Source organism: Neopsephotus bourkii, unplaced genomic scaffold (genome assembly GCF_033783945.1).
Source record: "Neopsephotus bourkii isolate Nb327-2 ecotype Australia unplaced genomic scaffold, CSIRO-AGI_Nbou_v1 NB_549, whole genome shotgun sequence".
Taxonomy (NCBI): Eukaryota; Metazoa; Chordata; class Aves; order Psittaciformes; family Psittacidae; genus Neopsephotus; species Neopsephotus bourkii.
In genome coordinates, this window is record NW_026901050.1 from 1492225 (window position 1) to 1510662 (window position 18438).

The 18438-nt window shown below is 43.1% G+C and overlaps 1 protein-coding gene across 2 annotated transcripts in view; it reads right to left on the minus strand.

Annotated features, from left to right (window-relative positions):
• Positions 1-5073: 5073 nt before the first annotated feature.
• The window catches only part of RFTN1 (raftlin, lipid raft linker 1), a 101731-nt gene continuing 88366 nt past the window's right edge, over positions 5074-18438 (minus strand). For both annotated transcript variants that reach the window (XM_061351043.1, XM_061351044.1), the window contains 3 exons: positions 13414-13517; positions 11943-12024; positions 5074-6535 (listed from right to left, as the gene is read on the minus strand). In XM_061351043.1, the coding sequence (XP_061207027.1) occupies positions 6113-6535; positions 11943-12024; positions 13414-13517 (609 nt within the window). In that variant the 3' untranslated portion in view covers positions 5074-6112. The remainder of the gene's footprint in view (positions 6536-11942; positions 12025-13413; positions 13518-18438) is intronic.

Genomic DNA, 18438 nt, shown 5'->3' on the forward strand with positions numbered 1-18438 from the left:
ACAACAGTCAAATATGTAATGCAGCAAGTTTCTTGCTCTCAGCATCCCTCTTCTCTGCCTTCAACAGAGGCTGCAAAGATACCAATCCCATCACCCAGTTCCCACGCTGCAGCAGTACTGTTGGTGTGCAGCACTTTATATATTTCAAGCATAACTTCCAGTGCCTGGCTAAAACAGCCTGCAGCCCAGCTCTAGTCCTCCTAGAGAGTCATTTCAGCTCTGGATGCTGGGTTTAGCCTTGAGCCTTAACCTCTTTTTACCTGAATCTCTGATAAAGCTTATACCTTCTGCCACATCCACATTCACCTCAAGCCTCAGCGATAACCTCGCTGGGAAACTGCAGCCCCTGTTTTGCCTGCGGCACAGGAATACAGCTGCAGTTGTTGCAGAAGCTGAGTGAACAACTGAAATGTCCTAGTGCTTCCTGGGAGTCAAAGAGGGTGCCATGATGAGAGACTGCCCGTGAGTTCTCACCTTCTGGTGCCTGCAGCCTCATCCACTGAGGTTTGTTTTTCTGTCGTGTGCAGCACTACAGGCAGCCAAACTGAGCTGTGGCTGCAGCCCCAGGGGGGGATGTCTCATCACATTCCCTCCCGCACAAATGAGGAAGATTCTTTCCAAGTCCCCCCGTTTCAGGGGATGGTTCCTTGTTTGTTCACTCTGGAATGTAAATAGGACAGCGTGCTTGCCACAGAAAATAAAACCACGGCTGTTTGTGTTCTCAGAGATGGCAACTGCCATGTCAGAGCTTGGTGCTCGGAGGAAGCAGGCTGGGTATTTTTCTAGAAACATGCACTAATAGCTATTGGAAAGTCCTGGTGCCCTAAAATAAAAATCATGCGTGAGGCTCCTGCATGCTTATCAGTGTAATGACAAAGAGATTCCAAGAAGCCTTTAAATGCTGTTTTTCATATGACTGTTAAATCATTACATGCATAATGAACTGGTTTACCCTTTTTTTTTCCCCTTAATGCACAGACTTTCTTCAGTCCAAACGACATCTCGTTCACAAACCACTCCTCAGCCTTGCCCCAAAATGTCCATTTAACAAAAGGCATTTCAAAGCCCCTTGCCTCTGCAATCCTTCTCTTTTCCCTCTAACCTCTTTCTGTCATCCCCTGTTACACTCAGACCAGTGCTGTGGGGCAAGGACACATCTCGCTCATTGTATGGGCTCACCCGCTTGAGGAGCAGCATTAAACACACACTGAAAGATGGAGGAAGAAAACAATTCCTTACCTCCCCATCTCAAATAGCAGGAACCTCAGCTCTAAGTTCATTCTTACCTCGCACGGTAATCCTGCCAACGGGCACTGAACTCCTTGCCATCATGTTTGTAATGGGAATAAATGCCATTTCTGAGCCAGGAAGCCAGGGAAGCTGTTAACATCCCTTTTCCTCCATAGCCTGTTCCCTTTGTCACTTAATATTTCAGGAGACTCATCTTTAGCTTAGACTCTAGTGGTCTTGTGGCAAAACATCAGTTTCACCTCAAGCTATGTTATTGGATCTGACTCCACCACAATTAAATATCAGGAATTAATATGAAGGTGCTGAGGCCCTGGCACAGGGTGCCCAGAGAAGCTGTGGCTGCCCCATCCCCAGCAGTGCCCAAGGCCAGGTTGGACTTGAGAGACTTAGAGCAACTTGGTCTAGTGAAAGGTGTCCCTGCCCATGGCAGGGGTTTGGAACTGGATGAGCTTCAAGGTCCCTTCCAAACCATCCTGTGATTCTGTAATTGGACAGGGGGACAGGGAAATAAATAAATAAAAAAGAAAGGAAATTCTCCTATACATGAAGATATCTCTACAAGTAATTAAATGAATATGCTATTAGCCCACACTGGCGGGAACAGAGAGCAAACCCTGCTCTTCAGCAGCTACTGAGGTGGAGAAACATCCTCATCACATCACTGAACCATAACGTGCCGTATTAGAAACTGCTTTTTCCTCTTACATTTGTGCCATCAGCTCAGGGGCAACTACACAGGAAAAGCAGACTGATACTTCTTCCTCTTTTTTTTATTTTCCCAATAAAATGAGGTATGCAACCTGTCTCCATCTACACATTTAAACTCAGTGAGATAGAGCGTAGTTACCTGGTGCTACAGCCTTGTTAGACTGAATCTTTCTCTCCTTCCTGTGACACACACTTTACCAGTTCACTGCGCGCTCATCTGGTACAATGAATATGAAGTATTCCTATAGGATTTGCATTCATTAACTGGAAGCAGAGTGGCTAGTCAGTCATCATTACCTCATTTTAGGGGCTTTTAGAGTGAATAACAGAAAGCAATTAAATGGAAAATCCTTTCTCCCCCCCTTCAGCTTCCAGGTAAGGTCCTGAGCAGAGTCAGCTGCAGCATGTGGCATCACAGGCACCTCTCAGCCACCAGAGGCTTGGCAAGGATCACCCCTTACAGCCAGAGGCACAGCTCCACTGACAGGCTGGAAGAGACACAAACTGAATCTACAGCTCTGAATTCATAGCTGCGCTGGTGCTGTCAGCCAGCGCTCCTCCTGCCTTTGAGAAGCATTTATCAGCAAGAAATTAGTATCTGCTCTTCCTATACCCCTTCAGTTTGGGAGGATGAAATGCCTCATGAATAGCTGATGGTGCTTTATTTCTGACCCATAATTGGCTCCCTGAGGTAAAAGTACAGTGAAAAAAAATGGGTCTCCTAATGCAGAGCCCTTCTTCTGCTCACCTCAGAAACAAGCTGAAAGAGGAGCCAAATTAGCAAAAAAGACAAGTACATTGTTTTATACTTTGCTTCATTTCCATGCATATGTTAAAACTCCTTTGAGCTATTTCAATTATGCTGTTTTCAAGTGTACAGATCCAATAATGAAAATATGCAAGATGAAGTGCCAGTCAAGTTGTTTGTGCATTTAATGCCTCCTAAACTCTACAGACACTGTTTTCATGATGAAGCTTCAACGTTTTGGACTTCTCTCCACCACGGTTCTGCCCCCTCCCCCCCGCTGTTTCAATGCAAACCTCTTTTTCCATCCTTCAACTCAGCCACTCCTCTTGCTTCACTCACCCACCAGCATTTCTTCATTGTCCAAGCTGGATTTTCTCCGCTGTACTCATCCCATTTCACCACTGTCCAGACAGACACTTGCTCTGAACACTGGCATGTGTAATTCCTCCTCTTCCGACGGACCCACGCACCTGAATTTTGTTGGTCTAACAAACGAGGACACGTTCAGGTTAAAATACACCAGCATGACACTTGTGTGAGTTGTTGTGCTTCTCTGTCACCACCCAGCGTAACCATAGGTAACACATGGTAACACAACCCATCCATTCCTTCCCCAGGCCTGCCAGCAATACTCACTGGAGCCTCCTTCCCTTCAAGAGAGGCACAGTAAAGTTAGTTTGCATCCCTACTAGGAGATTCAGCCTAGTTTTGGGGGAAAAAAAGGCTAGGCTTAAAATGGTGGCTCTCTGTGGGAAAAGAAAGGGCCTGGCTTCTCTCTCCACCTTCTGCTGGGGTGACAAAGCCCACTGTGGAGCCAGTGGCTCAGCGTAACTGTGGCTTCTCTGAGCGAGAAGTCAGCACAGAGCCCTGATCCCCACCACGAGTGGAAGGTTAAGGCTGTACCACTGTGGCCACACACAGTCTCACCACTGTTGGTGTATTTCCCTGCACTGCTCAGGTTTCCAGACACAGGAGTTAGGCGCTGGGCCAGCCCTTTCTCTTCTCCATTCTCACTGTAGATAAGGGCATGACTGCTTGCTTCACTTCCTCCACCACTCTGGTGGTCTTGCTTATTCAAGCCCCCAGTGGCAAAGGCAGCTGAGATAAAATGCACAGAGCAGTCACAGAGCCATGATTCAGAAGTCGGAACTGATTATGCGACTATAAAACCAAAACCATTTGCCCTCTTTAAACTGAAACCCCATGAAAGTTCGAATCTCCCCAACCTTAACCCACCCCGGCATTTATGGGAACAAAGGTTTAAATTGAGCTTTCATTTAAACAAGTGCAACTTTCCTAGAGCCCCTGACATGCTCTGTCAGACAGAAGACCAAGTAGCCAGTTCTCTAGCGCTAGGAACTGCTGCTATTTGCTTATAAGGAGTTTCCCTTCATCACCACTTAAACAGGCCCAGTTCCTCCTGGGGACAAATGTGGGAAGTTGCACAAGTACCACAAGTAAGAAATCTCCTAATGACCTTTATTTCTCTTCAGTTTTGTAAGCAGTTGGGATCCAGTCACACAAGGTCAAACTGCAAGGCAAGAAAAACACTTTCTATTCCAAAGACTTTGGAGAGTTTGCTCTGCTGCAACACTTCCTACTAGTAAAATGTTCATTAAATATAGTGAATTTTAAAACAATAGTAACACAAAGAAAGTCCTTGAAATAGAAACCACCTAGTAGAAGGATCTTACGCTAATAAAATCTGCAAACAAGTACTTAAGACTGTACAGAGTTAAGTAGAACAACCGAAACAACCCATTTTTGAGGCTACTGGAACTCCAGTCTGATCTCAAGAAGCAGAATGAAAGAACTGAAAAATCCCACTAGAAACTGAAGTTACTTCCAGTCCTGTAGTTAAACCACTGAATTAAAAATAGAAAAACTCTTTCACAAATGAAAAACCCCACCACTACCGTGCTTTGCGTATGTGAAATCCAGTGGTTTCAACCTGAGTGCTACTGGCCTGATCAGATGAATATTCAAAGTGGTGTGTTTTTTCCCTTCTCTGCAATGTTCTGCCAACTCTATCATTTTGAGGTGTGGAAGACGCTTTTGAGGCACTCGAGGTGCACACCGGATAGAGAACACAGTTCATACAGCATTTTGATTTGAAGACTGAGGGAGATGATCAGGCACAAATCAGCCAAGGGAAAAACCAGGAAAATGCTTACTGAGCTCTTGCTTTATAAACAACAAAAGCAGGGGAATTCAGAATGTATTTCTCACTTTATTACCAAATTACTTGACCACTTCTGAACTGGGATGAAGGCAAATAAGCAAAGAGAAACCGCTACTTCCTACATTTTTAGGAATATTGAAGTACTTGGAGAACATTGGCACACAAACTATATTACACATGTACATTCACTTGTAAATATTTTAATGTAGCTCCAAACATAAAAATGTTGGTAATTTTACAGACTTTTTGGTAGGTATCAGTCCAAAAATACGGTTACTTGTACAAAACCCCCTTTATTAAGGTATGTGTAAGGTCATTTAGTGACATTTGTTGGACGCTGACCCATGTGTACAATTTCAGTTCCCGTAACAGTGAGGAAGTGGTGCATGACCACCTGGAAGGGGCAGGAGGTAGCATCACATTCCAATTTTAGCAATGATAGCTACTGAAAGCAGCACATTTTACCTGCTTTTTTTTTTTCCCTGTTTTTCTGCCTTCTGAAGCCCCCACACTATTGATGAACTGATAAAGAAAACAGAAATGTGAGCAGATAGCGAACTGCATTTTATATTGGAATTGTCTACCTCACACAAAGGTACCCTGGGATTTGTTTACCCAGACTGCCTAAAATAGGTGCACGCTTTGCTCATTGCTTAAAGATCTGCAGGAGTTACTAAAACTCAGAAAACTCATCAGTAAGTATGCTATTTGAGATAAATATAGATAACAGCCATCTTATCTATGCTTTCCCATTTCAGCCTGTTTAAGTCCAAATACCATTTCCATGACACTACAAGCTTAATGACAAAATAACATATGGCACAATAACTTCTCCAGCAAAGATACATGGACAAGAAAGTATTACAGAGTAAGATCTGAGTGGAACGTTTGCCCTGACCTAGATGCAAACCTATTTTACTAAGGTCACTCACAGAAAAACCCAAGTATGTTTTCTGACCTTGCTTTTTAATTTCAAGTGTAGCTCTAGGAGACGGTGTAGGGCATTTCCCGCTCTGTACAGCAGATGGAATCTTGCAATTAATTTCTGTGGGTTAGAAAGCCCAGGCCCTGGAGTGACTTAAAACATCAAGATACTGGTGTGCTAAAGAGCAAAGGAAGTACAATGCCAAAGAAATGCTGAATTGAGCAATGGCGATAAGCAAAATCTGTTCTTTTCTCTTGGCAAAGTATCAGCAACTCACAGGATTCTCCCAGTGCGGGTCTTATTCACAGGAGCTGTACACATCCCTGCCACTGCAGACGTCTGACACTGGAGCACAGAGTCCCTGTTCTGTGACCTGCTCCACACAGCAGCCAGCTGTGCTCTCGCTGAGGCAGACCTGGGCATCACTGTCACCAGTATCGCAACCGGCAGGACATGTTTCTTCTGACGCCCCGTTGTGATGGGTACCTCTGTTGTTGGTCCCAGCTACTGCATCACCCAAGTCTATGACATCATCCAGCTGCTCTTCTGGATCAGGCTTGTCTGCTGTTGAGATTTGTGCTTCTAAGTTTCTTGTGTTCTCCGTGACTTCAAACTCCTGCCTCTCTGCTGCTTTTTGCTTCTCCCTAGTACTTAGTCTAGGCTTTGTGGAATTCTTCATTTGTTTGTTGTGCACGCCTTCTTTGGAGAACCTCCAGTGAAACTACAGGTAAGAGACACAAATGTTAAGAGACCATTAGATAGACTCTGACATGGACATTTACTTTCCCGAGTAGAAGAGCTTTCATTATTTAGTTTTAACTCAAAGGCTAGTTTGACCAAAAAAAAAAGTTTGATCAAAAGAAGATTGCATGACTAAATTGGTCAGCTTAAGATCATTTGTGCCTACACAGATATATCTATTACACAGAAAAATGAGACTGTGATGCATTCTGCTTCTGCTCTTTCACAGGCCTAGTGCGTACCACTCCACCTGCTGTCACCACTAAAGCCTACAGAGGAAGCAATCCTATGATGTTACTCCAACGTTCTTCACCAGATTAGCAGCAGAACTAACACCATACCCAAGACTATACCCAAACACTAAGATATTCTGCACAACTTGTAGGAAATTTTTTGGATAAGAAAGCATGAGACTGCCTCTTGTAGCACTTGCCACAAGACTTACCACAGCTGCCCCTTCAGAAGAACTGTTTCAACTATTACAGAAGGGAACTAGCAGCACCTTGAAATACTGACTTGACAGGTATAACATATACAAAGGCTAACGTGCCACTAATAGATCTGCTTCATTTGTCAACAAATAAATGGTCCTTCCCAAGGAAAGCCAGACCATGTGCCAGCCTGCACAAGTTTGCTAAGTACATGTGAATGTGCACAACCATTACGTCAGCAGTGTCCAAGCTGATGGGAACTTGGGGCTGGGTTAGGAGGCGATGTTTGGGTGGCATAAGTACTCTCATCAAGATATTCAGCAAATTTGGCTGTGGTCCAAAAGCTGTTTCCTCCAGTGCAGCCATGTCTGTGCTGAAGTCAGTGCAAGGAACGACTCATGTTCATAAATTTTTGATCTAGCTATTTATTCCTTAATCAAAAAGCCATTCAAAACCTATTAAGTTTATTAGATTATGAAGCTGGAACAATGCTCTTTCCTTCTGCTAGCCAAAACTTAATGTAAAAAGAAAAGGGGAAAAAAGTAGAAACTTGCTTTCAGCAAATTCTTCTTGGTTTTACTTAGAAAGAGCAATCTTTCACTTAAATATCACCACAACTTAGAGAAATAGGAAAGACAGTATCTCAGGTCTAGAGCTCAACTGTTTCAAATTCACCCCCCCCACAGTGTTTTTCTCTTTGACTTGCAGAAGTGCTGGGCACCCACAACTCCCCTTTAACTCAAAGCTCTCTTCAGTGGAAGGTAAGGTCAGGGCCCTAAATGTGATAAAGATCAAACTGTAGGAGATTTTGTGCATGTGCAAACGTACGTATACTTAGGTATTTATATTGTATTTCACAAACATGCAAACATAAGCATCACGTTTGTACAAAGTGAATGAACACGATTATCTCATTACTGACTGGATATTGCTCTGTTACGAGTACTTCTGTCTTACTGAAGAGAAAAGTAAGTTGTACCACTCCTTGCATGTTTCCTCTTCTGTTCCTCTGGCTAAACTGAACAGCAGGTGGTCGGTGTGCATAGAAAGGATGGGTCAGTTTCCAAGACTGCAATGTCCTTTTAATTTCATCAGACAATTTCCCCCTGCGAGGGGTTATCCGTAAACATTTCAGATATGCCATGTCACAAGTGAAAAAAACCCTCGAAAGTCTGTGACACTGTATGTGCAAAATATTCAGCAACTTAACCAAATGCTAGGCTTGGCATCTTTGATGTGACTGGCAACAACCATGTACAGAAGTAGAACCAGTCTTACATTTCTTTATATAACTATAATCCACATATCCCATTTTTCCTTGACCTTCAGTATGAAAATGTGCTGTAGTGATTCTGCTCTCAAAGATGTCTGTATATTTAATACTGCCAACAAGTAAATCCTTTGTTTTGTCAACCAGACATTGTTAAATAAGTTTTTATATCCCCGAATGAAAAAATTTAAACAAAGCTTTGAGTCATCTGGATGGTATGTGTTTGTTATTGTAACACAAGGAATCAGTGTCAGACTGATTTCTCTATCTGAAGACGTACAATCACTATAGGCTCCCACCCCTTCCATTAAAACCACACTCTGTGTGGTTTGACCAAATACAGGCATTCCAACCCTCATCCCAAGACCCCTAATCACAGGAAAACAAAGAGAAAACCAAGTAAGATGGACTTTGTAACATGTTCACAGACTACTTCGGACTCCAGCTATGCTAGTGAGAGAGGGTAATTCTTAAATCATGGTGTCACACTCCCAGTACTTCTCCCCTACTTCAGTCAGTTCAAACACCCTCTGATCTCCACTGTCTTTAAAAAACGACTTTCAAAGAACCAGGCTTGAAAAGAGTGAGGGCTTTATAGATGAAATCTGTCATTATTTTAAATGGTGGATTAAATGCTCCCTGTGCTCAGCTCTGCTTAGCATTCCCCATCAGCTTCTGCAGGCCTTGAGCTCACTTCTCTTCCCAGTGACACTGGACTAGCCATCACTTACCAAAGCACACAGAACTAGGGTAACAATAAGGCTGTATCCGTTAGCAATCTTTTCATCATGTGGTTTCAGGGGTCTCTTCCATATTTCACCTGGCTTTCCTGACACTCTGTGTACTGAAAGGACAAGGAAAACTCAAGTACTGTAGGAAGGTCAGCAATTCCTGTTTCCAGTCCTTCTATCTCCCTCTCAGAGGTAATAGTGCGAGAGGTTTGGGCAGCGGTTCATACAATCATAGAATCATAGAATACCTAGGGTTGGAAAGAACCTTAAGATCATCCAGTTCCAACCACCCTGACATGGGCAGGGACACCTCACACTAAACCATGTCACCCAAGGCTCTGCCCAACCTGGCCTTGGAACACCGCACTTGAGCACTCACAACCTCCCTGGGCAACCTATTCCAGTGCCTCACCACCCTCACAGGAAAGAAATTCCTCCTTATATCCAGTCTAAACCTCCCCTGTTTCAGTTTTAACCCGTTACCCCTTGTCCTATCACTACAGTCCCTAATGAAGAGTCCATCCCCAGCATCCCTAGAGGCCCCCTTCAGATACTGGAAGGCTGCTATGAGGTCTCCACGCAGCCTTCTCTTCTCCAGACTGAACAGCCCCAACTTTCTCAGCCAATCTTCATACGGGAGGTGCTCCAGTCCCATGATCATCCTCGTGGCCCTTCTCTGGACTTGCTCCCACAGATCCATGTCCTTTTTATCTTGAGGACACCAGAACTGCACACAATACTCCAGGTCAGGTCTCACGAGAGCAGACCAGAGGGGCAGGATCACCTCCTTTGACCTGCTGGTCACTCTCCTTTTGATGCAGCCCAGGATACAGTTGGCTTTCTGGGCTGCAAGTGCACACTGAAGCCGGCTCATGTTCATTTTCTCATCGACCAGCACCCCCAAGTCCTTCTCCACAGGGCTGCTCTGAATCTCTTCTCTGCCCAACCTGCAGCTGTGCCTGGGATTGCTCCGACCCAGGTGTAGGACCTTGCATTTGTCATGGTTAAACTTCATGAGGTTGGCATCAGCCCACCTCACAAGCGTGTCAAGGTCCCTCTGGATGGCATTCCTTCCCTCCAGCGTATCAACCGAACCACACAGCTTGGTGTCATCAGCAAACTTGCTGAGGGCGCACTCAATCCCACTGTCCATGTCACTGACAAAGATGTTAAACAAGACTGGTCCCAACACTGATCCCTGAGGGACACCACTCATTACTGGTCTCCAGCCGGACATTGGGCCATTGACCACAACTCTTTGTGTGGCCATCCAGCCAGTTCTTTATCCACCGAGTGGTCCATCCATCAAATTAATGCCTCTCCTATTTAGAGACAAGGTTGTCGTGTGGGACAGTGTCGAAAGCTTTACACAAATCCAGGTAGATGACATCAACTGCTCTACCTCTGTCCATCAGTTCTGTAGCCCCATCATAGAAGACCACCAAATTGGTCAGGCAGGATTTCCCCTTAGTGAAGCCATGCTGGCTGTCACCAAGCACCTTGTTGTTTCTCATGTGCCTTAGCATGCCTTCCAGGAAGAATCTGCTCCAAGATTTTGCCAGGCACAGAGGTGAGACTGACTGGTCTGTAATGCCCTGGGTCATCCATTTTACCCTTCTTGAAAATGGGGGTTATATTTCCCTTTTTCCAGTTGTCGGGAACTTCACCTGCCATGATTTCTCAAATATGATGGACAATGGCTTAGCAACTTCATTTGCCACCTCCTTCAGGACACACGGATGGATTTCATCAGGTCCCATGGACTTGTGCACGTTCAGGTTCTTAAGATGGTCTCGAAGCAGATTCTCCTACAATGGCCTAAGGTCTTCATTCTCACAGTCCCTGCGTCTGCCTTCCAAGACTTGGGTGGTGCGGTCAGAGCCTTTGCCAGTGGAGATCAAGGCAAGGAAGTCATTCAGAACCTCAGCCTTCTCCAAATCCAGGGTAGCCAGTTCTCCTGATAGCTTCCAGGGGGAGCCTACATTGTGCCTAGTCTGTCTTTTATTTGCAATGTAACTACAGAATCCCTTCCTGTTATCCTTAATATCCCTAGCCAAGTTTAATTCTAACTGGGCCTTAGCTTTCCTAACCTGGTCCCTAGCTTCCCAGGCAACATCCCTGTATTCTCCCCAGGCTGCCTGTCCTTGCTTCCACCTTTTATAAGCCTCTCTTTTCCTTTGAATTTTCCTCAGCGGCTCCTTATCCATCCAAGGAAGTCTCCTGGCCCTCCTGCTGCGCTTCCTTCTAGTCACAACGCAACACTCCTGAGCCTGTAGCAAGTGATCCTTGAATATCAACCAAGAGTCTTGGGCCCCCCTGCCCTCTAGGGCTATAGCCCATGGAACCTTACTAAGCAGGTTCCTGAAGAGGCCAAAGTCTGCTCGCTTGAAGTCCAGGGCAGGGTTCCCACAGATACACATTAAAAGTGGAAATGGGAATACATGTGTGTATCCACATACATACACCATCAGCTGTCAGCTATGTTCTCTGATAATTTAGTTGGATTCAGGCTTTTTTTCTTTTCAATTCAAGTAGCATTCATTGACATTCACACAATACACAGAAACACCAGCCAAGATCAGGCCTACGTTGTGCTAGGCTCTACCAAAACACATAGCAGGAAACAAAGAGCAGTTTAAACAGAAAAGACAGGCAGTGGGTGAAAGAAAATAGTATTGGCTTCACCTTGGAGGCAGTGAACATGGACAGAGAATTTTAGGTCACATGGAGGTTTATGGCCTTGCTGCCATGAGCTCAGCACAGAATGAAATATAAGAGCTTTCACAGCAGTTGAGCATTTTTTGTTCTTTCATATGAACAGCTTGATTCCTTATCTCTTGCTACTGTATCAGAGAAATGGTGAACATGCCATTTTTACTTCCATAGGAAATAAATTACAATATTAAAGTACCATCAAGTAAAAGACAAAGAAACAAGAAACTGAAGGTTGTTTACCTTAGATTCTTTCTTCTTTGCTTTCTGGGGCAAGGAAGGTCTCTGAAGAAATACAATTTGCTTTGTAGATAAATTTCCCTCCCTGAAAAGTAACAAATGCACACTCCTGAGAATGAATTAAATTCACATCCAGCATTGTTCAAAGTGAAAATCCATCTCAGTCATTCATTTCTGCAGGTCAAAGAAGAATAAAATGAAGAATGACCTAAACTCTGCCTGTCCCCAGTGTCTTTGAGCAGCCTGGTATTTTGGGGTGAAAAAAAGAGCAACTGTTCAGCCTGATACAGCCTGTCAGCCTGTGACATACTTTTGCTGAATGTTTTAGCATTAGTGTGTAAGCACAGAATAAACTGTTTGAAATGAAGAGCAAGAAACTCAGGTGCTCCAGTGCCAGTGTCTCAGGGACACCAGAGCGTTCCCTCCTTTGCAGGGCACTAATCTGGAATGGGGCTGGGTGCTCCCTAGAGGTCTTGCAGCATGGCAGGAGGCACAACCAAATGCCACCAGTGGTTAGACTGGGTGGGTGCCCTTCTGTACTGCCAACCTGACCTCTGTCACTGACGTTACAAATGAGGTTCAGAAAGCTAAAAGAGAAAGAAAACCAGATATACCTTTAAGAGACAGGGCTTCCGAACCATAATTGTGATTTTCTTTTCATTCCTATATTTAAATATATATGAGAAACTTAAATACTGTTTTTCCCCCAGCACAGATGGCCTTTACTTTTTAGGGGTTTATGTGTAGGAGTAGTCTCCATCTAGATCTCCTCAAGTGCTGGGCATATTTTTACTCTTTTAAGATTAAAAAATCGTAATTGATTATATTGGTGTATATATATATAAATATATTCCTGACCAGTGAAAGCTCAGAAAGCGCCATCTTCATGATTAACAACTGGGATAATTGTTTTTCACCACAGTTATGAGGAGTATTTTTAAATTACTTGCATCTATATTTAAAACCCCAGAATATTAATAATAGCAAAGTAGACAGCACAATGATTATGTATGCAAACAAGGCTACTAGAGTAATGAAAAACCAGTCTCACATGGCCCTGCTCAGCTAGACCGTGTGGATCAGCAGCATTAGACAGACATCGATCACAAGTAAAATTACTTTCCTTCAGGTAGGCAACATCTCACTCTAAATGTTACCACACGTTTTGTCTTTGCTCTAAGAGGAGTTACTGGGAGATCCAGAGTACAAATTTTACAGTCAAGGAGTTTACAGAGAGACAATACCCAGAAAACTTGAGCAGAAACCAAACTACCACCTTGAAGTGTTCTGACCACCCTGGGCACGTGTTTCCTGCCACATGTCTTGTGAGGCTCAGAAAACCCATAGAAGAGCTACAGCAGGGTCTCCACAGGCAGTTACCGTGCACATGCAGGGGAAGCCACACTGACTGCACAAACTGCGGTGTTCCAACAGTAACTACTCTGGCTGAAAGGCAGTGCCCACCTCTCCCTACCTGTTTGTCTTCACAATGGGAGTAGGAAGCACACATGTCAGCTGCCAGCCGTACATGGCAAGCGAATTCAGCAGCGGAACGTAATCTGTCTGCACTTCAACTCCCTAGGAAAGAAAAATCAACAGTTAGCATCATCACTTGCAGTGTGACATTCAGTTTGACGTGAAAAAAAACCCTTAAGAAAAAACATGTGTGTGTTTTCTGGGAGGGAGAAAGGGTTTCTATAGGGTCACTCTGTATGTTCAGCTTGGCAGGAAGGAAAACAATCAAAACCATGAGACACGGGACCATTCGTCCATACATCCCAACTGTTAAATGAGTTTGTTTGAAACAGTAAACATCTGTGATCTTGTTTTCACACTGCCTGAGTCATTTATCTAGCTTCAGATGACTCCAGATCTGAATAGGACTAATTCCTTGTATGTTATCAATTATCTCTTCCTAGGCAAAAAGATATTCAAGTAGTTAAAAAATGACAACACTGACTTGCTCAGATTCTGTTCTTGTCTAGGCTACAGTAAACCCTAAAGAACTGTACAGAAATCAGTCAGGTTACTCTACCGTGATGGATCAAAAGCAAAATAGCCAGCAACAACAAAAATAAAACCTAAGTACAGGTCTATTGCTTTTATCACCCACAAAGACGCTTTGCTTCCTTGTTATTTTGAATCAGGAAATCCGTGGGCGAGACCAAAAGCATTGCCTTTTAGTACAAAGTCTGGCTCCAGCCGCAATCAACCCAGCCGAGCCTCGCTAATTCTCCTTCTGCTGAATGGCAGGCCCTGTAATTCGCACAGAGAGAAGCACTGGTGCTTTCAACAGACTGCTCCAGTGAGATGTCTACTTGACGTCCAGTAATTTAACAAATAGATGCTAGAGCACATTTACTAGTTTTTAATTTTAATAAACACAAATCAGGGAGATGGTAATTACCAGTCTCTACAAATATAACTATATTCTATTGGAATAGCAATTACATTTGCCAAAAAGCTCAGGCACTTCACGCTGTTTCATGTGCATGCAAGGAGTTTTAAGTGCCAATTCTCAACACTGGGTAAGGCACAATAGTTCTGAAGCTCCAAAAAAAATCCATTTATTCCACGGTAATAAAACAGTCATTTGATCAGAACTAATCCAAATCCTTCTGTAGTTATTTTAAGGTATTTTAGTGAATTCCAATCTCAGCTATTCCTTTCTTCTAACAAATGTAATTTAGGTCACTTGGTATCTTTATAACTGACTGTTTGACTATACCTATTAAAAACCTGATCATGACTACAAACGCAAATAGCTGAAGAATTTGTATCACTCCTGCTTACAAAGGCAAACATTTAAAAACTCTAATTTCTGTACAGAGGCTTTCAGAGACTGACAGAGATACAACATCACCATGTACAGACCAGAACTGCTAACTCTAGGAGAGGAAAGAGATGCCCTGCAAGAGGGGACCAATAGCTCTCACGCCCTCTGAAGCTGTCGGGGCTTACACTACAGCTGTGATCATGGTAGATTTAGCGTCTCCTCAAACTTCCATTTCTCCCCATAAGATACATATTTTCCCCTCTTTCTGTTTTTTAAAATAGAACATCCAAAGGTAACGTAAAAATTCTGACATATCTAGATGCCTTTAAGAGCTGATGTCTCAAGAAAACACATTAACAACACAGTGAGAGCCGTAAGTCTGGTCAATGCCTTCCAAAAACAAAGATGAAAATATGCAACATAAGCATTAAGAATAAGGTCAGAGCATCCACCATCACAAGCCTGCCATGAGGTGCTTGGAAGAATGCATAAAAGGACCTGACCAAAACATTCCTCCATCAAACAGTGTTTGGAGGAAAAACCACAAGGAGCTCACTCATTTAGGGGGTGGAAGACTAGCAGGTCAGGAAAGACTGGCACGGCAAACCCTGTCTGTGCCCCAAGCAACATCCTATGTGGCAAAGAGGATTTGTATTTTGAATTCATTGCCTAAGGTTGGTGATTAGCACGGAGAACCTTCTCCTTGTATCATGTACAACAAACATCACAAATCAGAGGGAGATTAGGGCAATGAGGAACGACATCAATACCACGCAGAGCTCATTTCGCTGCTGCAGAAGCCAAACTGTTTCAGGGACACGCCATCACTCCTGCCACAGCCCCACTGTCCCTGCAGGCTCTGAGTAGCGAGACAAGACTGGCTTTGGACCTGTCTGACTTGTCAGGGTTAAGCATCATCTGCAGCAGATGATGTTGTATTTCACAATTCCAATGGTGCAGAAAGGAAAAGAGCAGGTAAGCACTTTCAGAAGTGTAAGGTTTTCAGAAAATAAATCCAGGATTAAATTAAAGTCAGGCTTATAGTTTTTTCTTTTTTAAAATCTGGAAATGTAAAAATCTCTGGGGAATGAGTGCTGTACAACTGTTACAAAAAAGGTGACTTGATTTTCCTGTGAGATGGTACCCAACAATCTGCATGCTCAGCTGCTTAGAGGAAAGGAAATGTAATGAATGCAGAGGTGCACACCTCCTCTGAGCTCCACATCCTCCTTAACAAGCTCTCTCTGACTCTGCAGGACGCTGTGCTGGAGTCAGACACCACACCTCTTCCCCAGGTCCCCGAGGAATAAGCTATTTCTTGTAATTGGATGCATTTGAAGATGACAGACAAGAGAAAGGAGTCACTCCTGAATAAACAGGTGTAATTCATAGGAACTTCAAGCTCCTTACTTGCAAATACAGATAATTGAAGCTTTCTTTAAGACGACAAGAAATGACTTCTCTCTCCCCCTCCTGAATCATCAGCTGTAATTTTATCCCTGGAATTTGTGTGCCAGCAGGAGTCGCGGTCACACAGACCTTTAATTGGTGTCATATTAAATGCTTTCCAAAGCAAAAATGCTTCTAAACAAAAAAAGGATTGGGGGACAGGTAGAGAGGAAAACAGTCCTGCTGAATTTATATTTAATACAATAATTAAAACTATTCTATCTACTATTATTTGAGACAATAGAAATAAAATGTCAAACATAAAATTCTGTAAGATGAAATTGCAATGCTCTTTCTAGGTGGCAAATATTGGATTTGAACACTAGAAGAAGTAGAAAGTACACTCTACTGAAAAAGAAGTGTTCAAATAATGCATCTCAAACTGGGAGACATTTCATTCAGTGAAAGGGTGGGAAATTTTAATTAACTTGCTTCCACTCTCTTGTGGATGATAAGTAATCTCTGATCACACCTTGAGTGTCAAGAAGTCAGAGCATATTGAGGTAGGTTTTTCCCTTGACTTGCATCAGATGAAAAGAATTCATTTTATTTATAGTTGTACCGTTTGTTTTCAGCAATTTCTCCTTTCACAATTGCTTCTGCTCATTAGAAAAAAAGAAGAAAAGAATAAAGGAAAATATGAAAAACTGGTAACAATAATATCTAGGGCAAGCCACACAAACAACTGCATTAACCATTTTTCTTTCCTTCCCCCCCACTGCAGCAATTTTAACCACAGCAAGATTATAAACAAAACAACTACTAAGCTCTTGTGAGACAGAAGTTCTTTAGAAATCATTCCTCCCCAGGTTGAGTGAATGTGATTTAGTTACAAGGCAGCTGTGGATTTTCACTATTTAATATTTTTTCCAGCATGGATTAAAGAGGGGAAGATTGAAAATCCCATTAAATAAATCTTAATAAAACCTTTATCAGCAAATCCTAACAGACTGTGTACTAAGATCTACAGACAGATGGCAAAGAGGATGGGAAGTAAAAAACATGAGTCGCTTTGGAAGTGTAACCTACTGTTGGGGAAAACAGACAGTGCGTTCAAACCCAGCTCTTAGAAATAACAGAGGGGAGAGCCCACGAGGGAGACAACGTGCGCCCCATCCAGGGCTGCTCACCACTCCCCAGCACCACCAAAGTCAGTGCTTTCTCTCCTAGGGCACCAAAGGAAGGAAGAGAAAGTGGTGAAGGCAGGGCTTGCACCTTAGTGGAAAAGAAGGAAAAGGAAAAGAGAGAAATGGAATATATGGGCTGTGCAAGAATGACCTGGTAGAAGCATGCTGCAAATGTTTTATGTTTTTGCAGTAACACAGGCGACAAGTGGCCTAAATCTGAGCTTTAAATCTGTGAATTATTTGCCTTTTTCCTTTCAGACTTCTACCAAAAGGTAATTTCTGCTAACAATATAACATTATTGATCTATTAAAAATGTTCATTGGAAGCAAAAGAGAAGTTTCATAAGTGTTTCAGCAATAAAAGCTGGACTGAGCTCCTCTAGTATTGAGCTGCTCCTAAATTTTCCACATGTAATACATGACAGCACCTTGATGGCAGACACTTGCTACCCATCTATTAGCTGTATAGCAGAGGAGTGTGGGATGTAGAAACCAGCAGTTTTTGGCAGCAGATAGGTCACTGACCAACACAGCCTAGCTGCAAATTGGGACCCTGGTGAGAAGTTTATAGAAAAAAAGGGAAAAAATAAGTCCACAGACAGGCTTTTTGCACATTATTCTGGGCATATGTAACACAGAGTTATTTATGATTAGTTAATATATGTGAATTCATGCACTGTGAAATATTTTTGAGAATATAAAGCTGTAACACTATATGGGGTAGCATCCTGTTAAGACAGCTTTTCTGTGATTCAGATGTATCCAGTCACAATTTCCATATACACACAGGCTGCTGAGCAGCATTCACATCTGTTTCCATGTCTAGGCTAAAATAATAAACGACCAAAAGCCCTCCTGTGCCCACAAAGACCACTTCTCTCAGTGGCTTCTGCAGATGCAAATCTGACTTGTTAGTGTATGTATAAACTCACAAAAAGGTTTGAGGGCTCGTGATACTGCCTGCACCTGTAACACAGGAACACGTGCATAGCAACACAGCTTTGAGTCTACAGAAGGACAGGATAGGTAACAAAAGCTTCACAAAGTGAATGAGTTGACATGGAGGGTTCTTCACAAAGGAAGCACAGAAGCATCTTATGAAATGAGTTAAACTTACCATTGCACAGGTAACATACATGTGATAGGC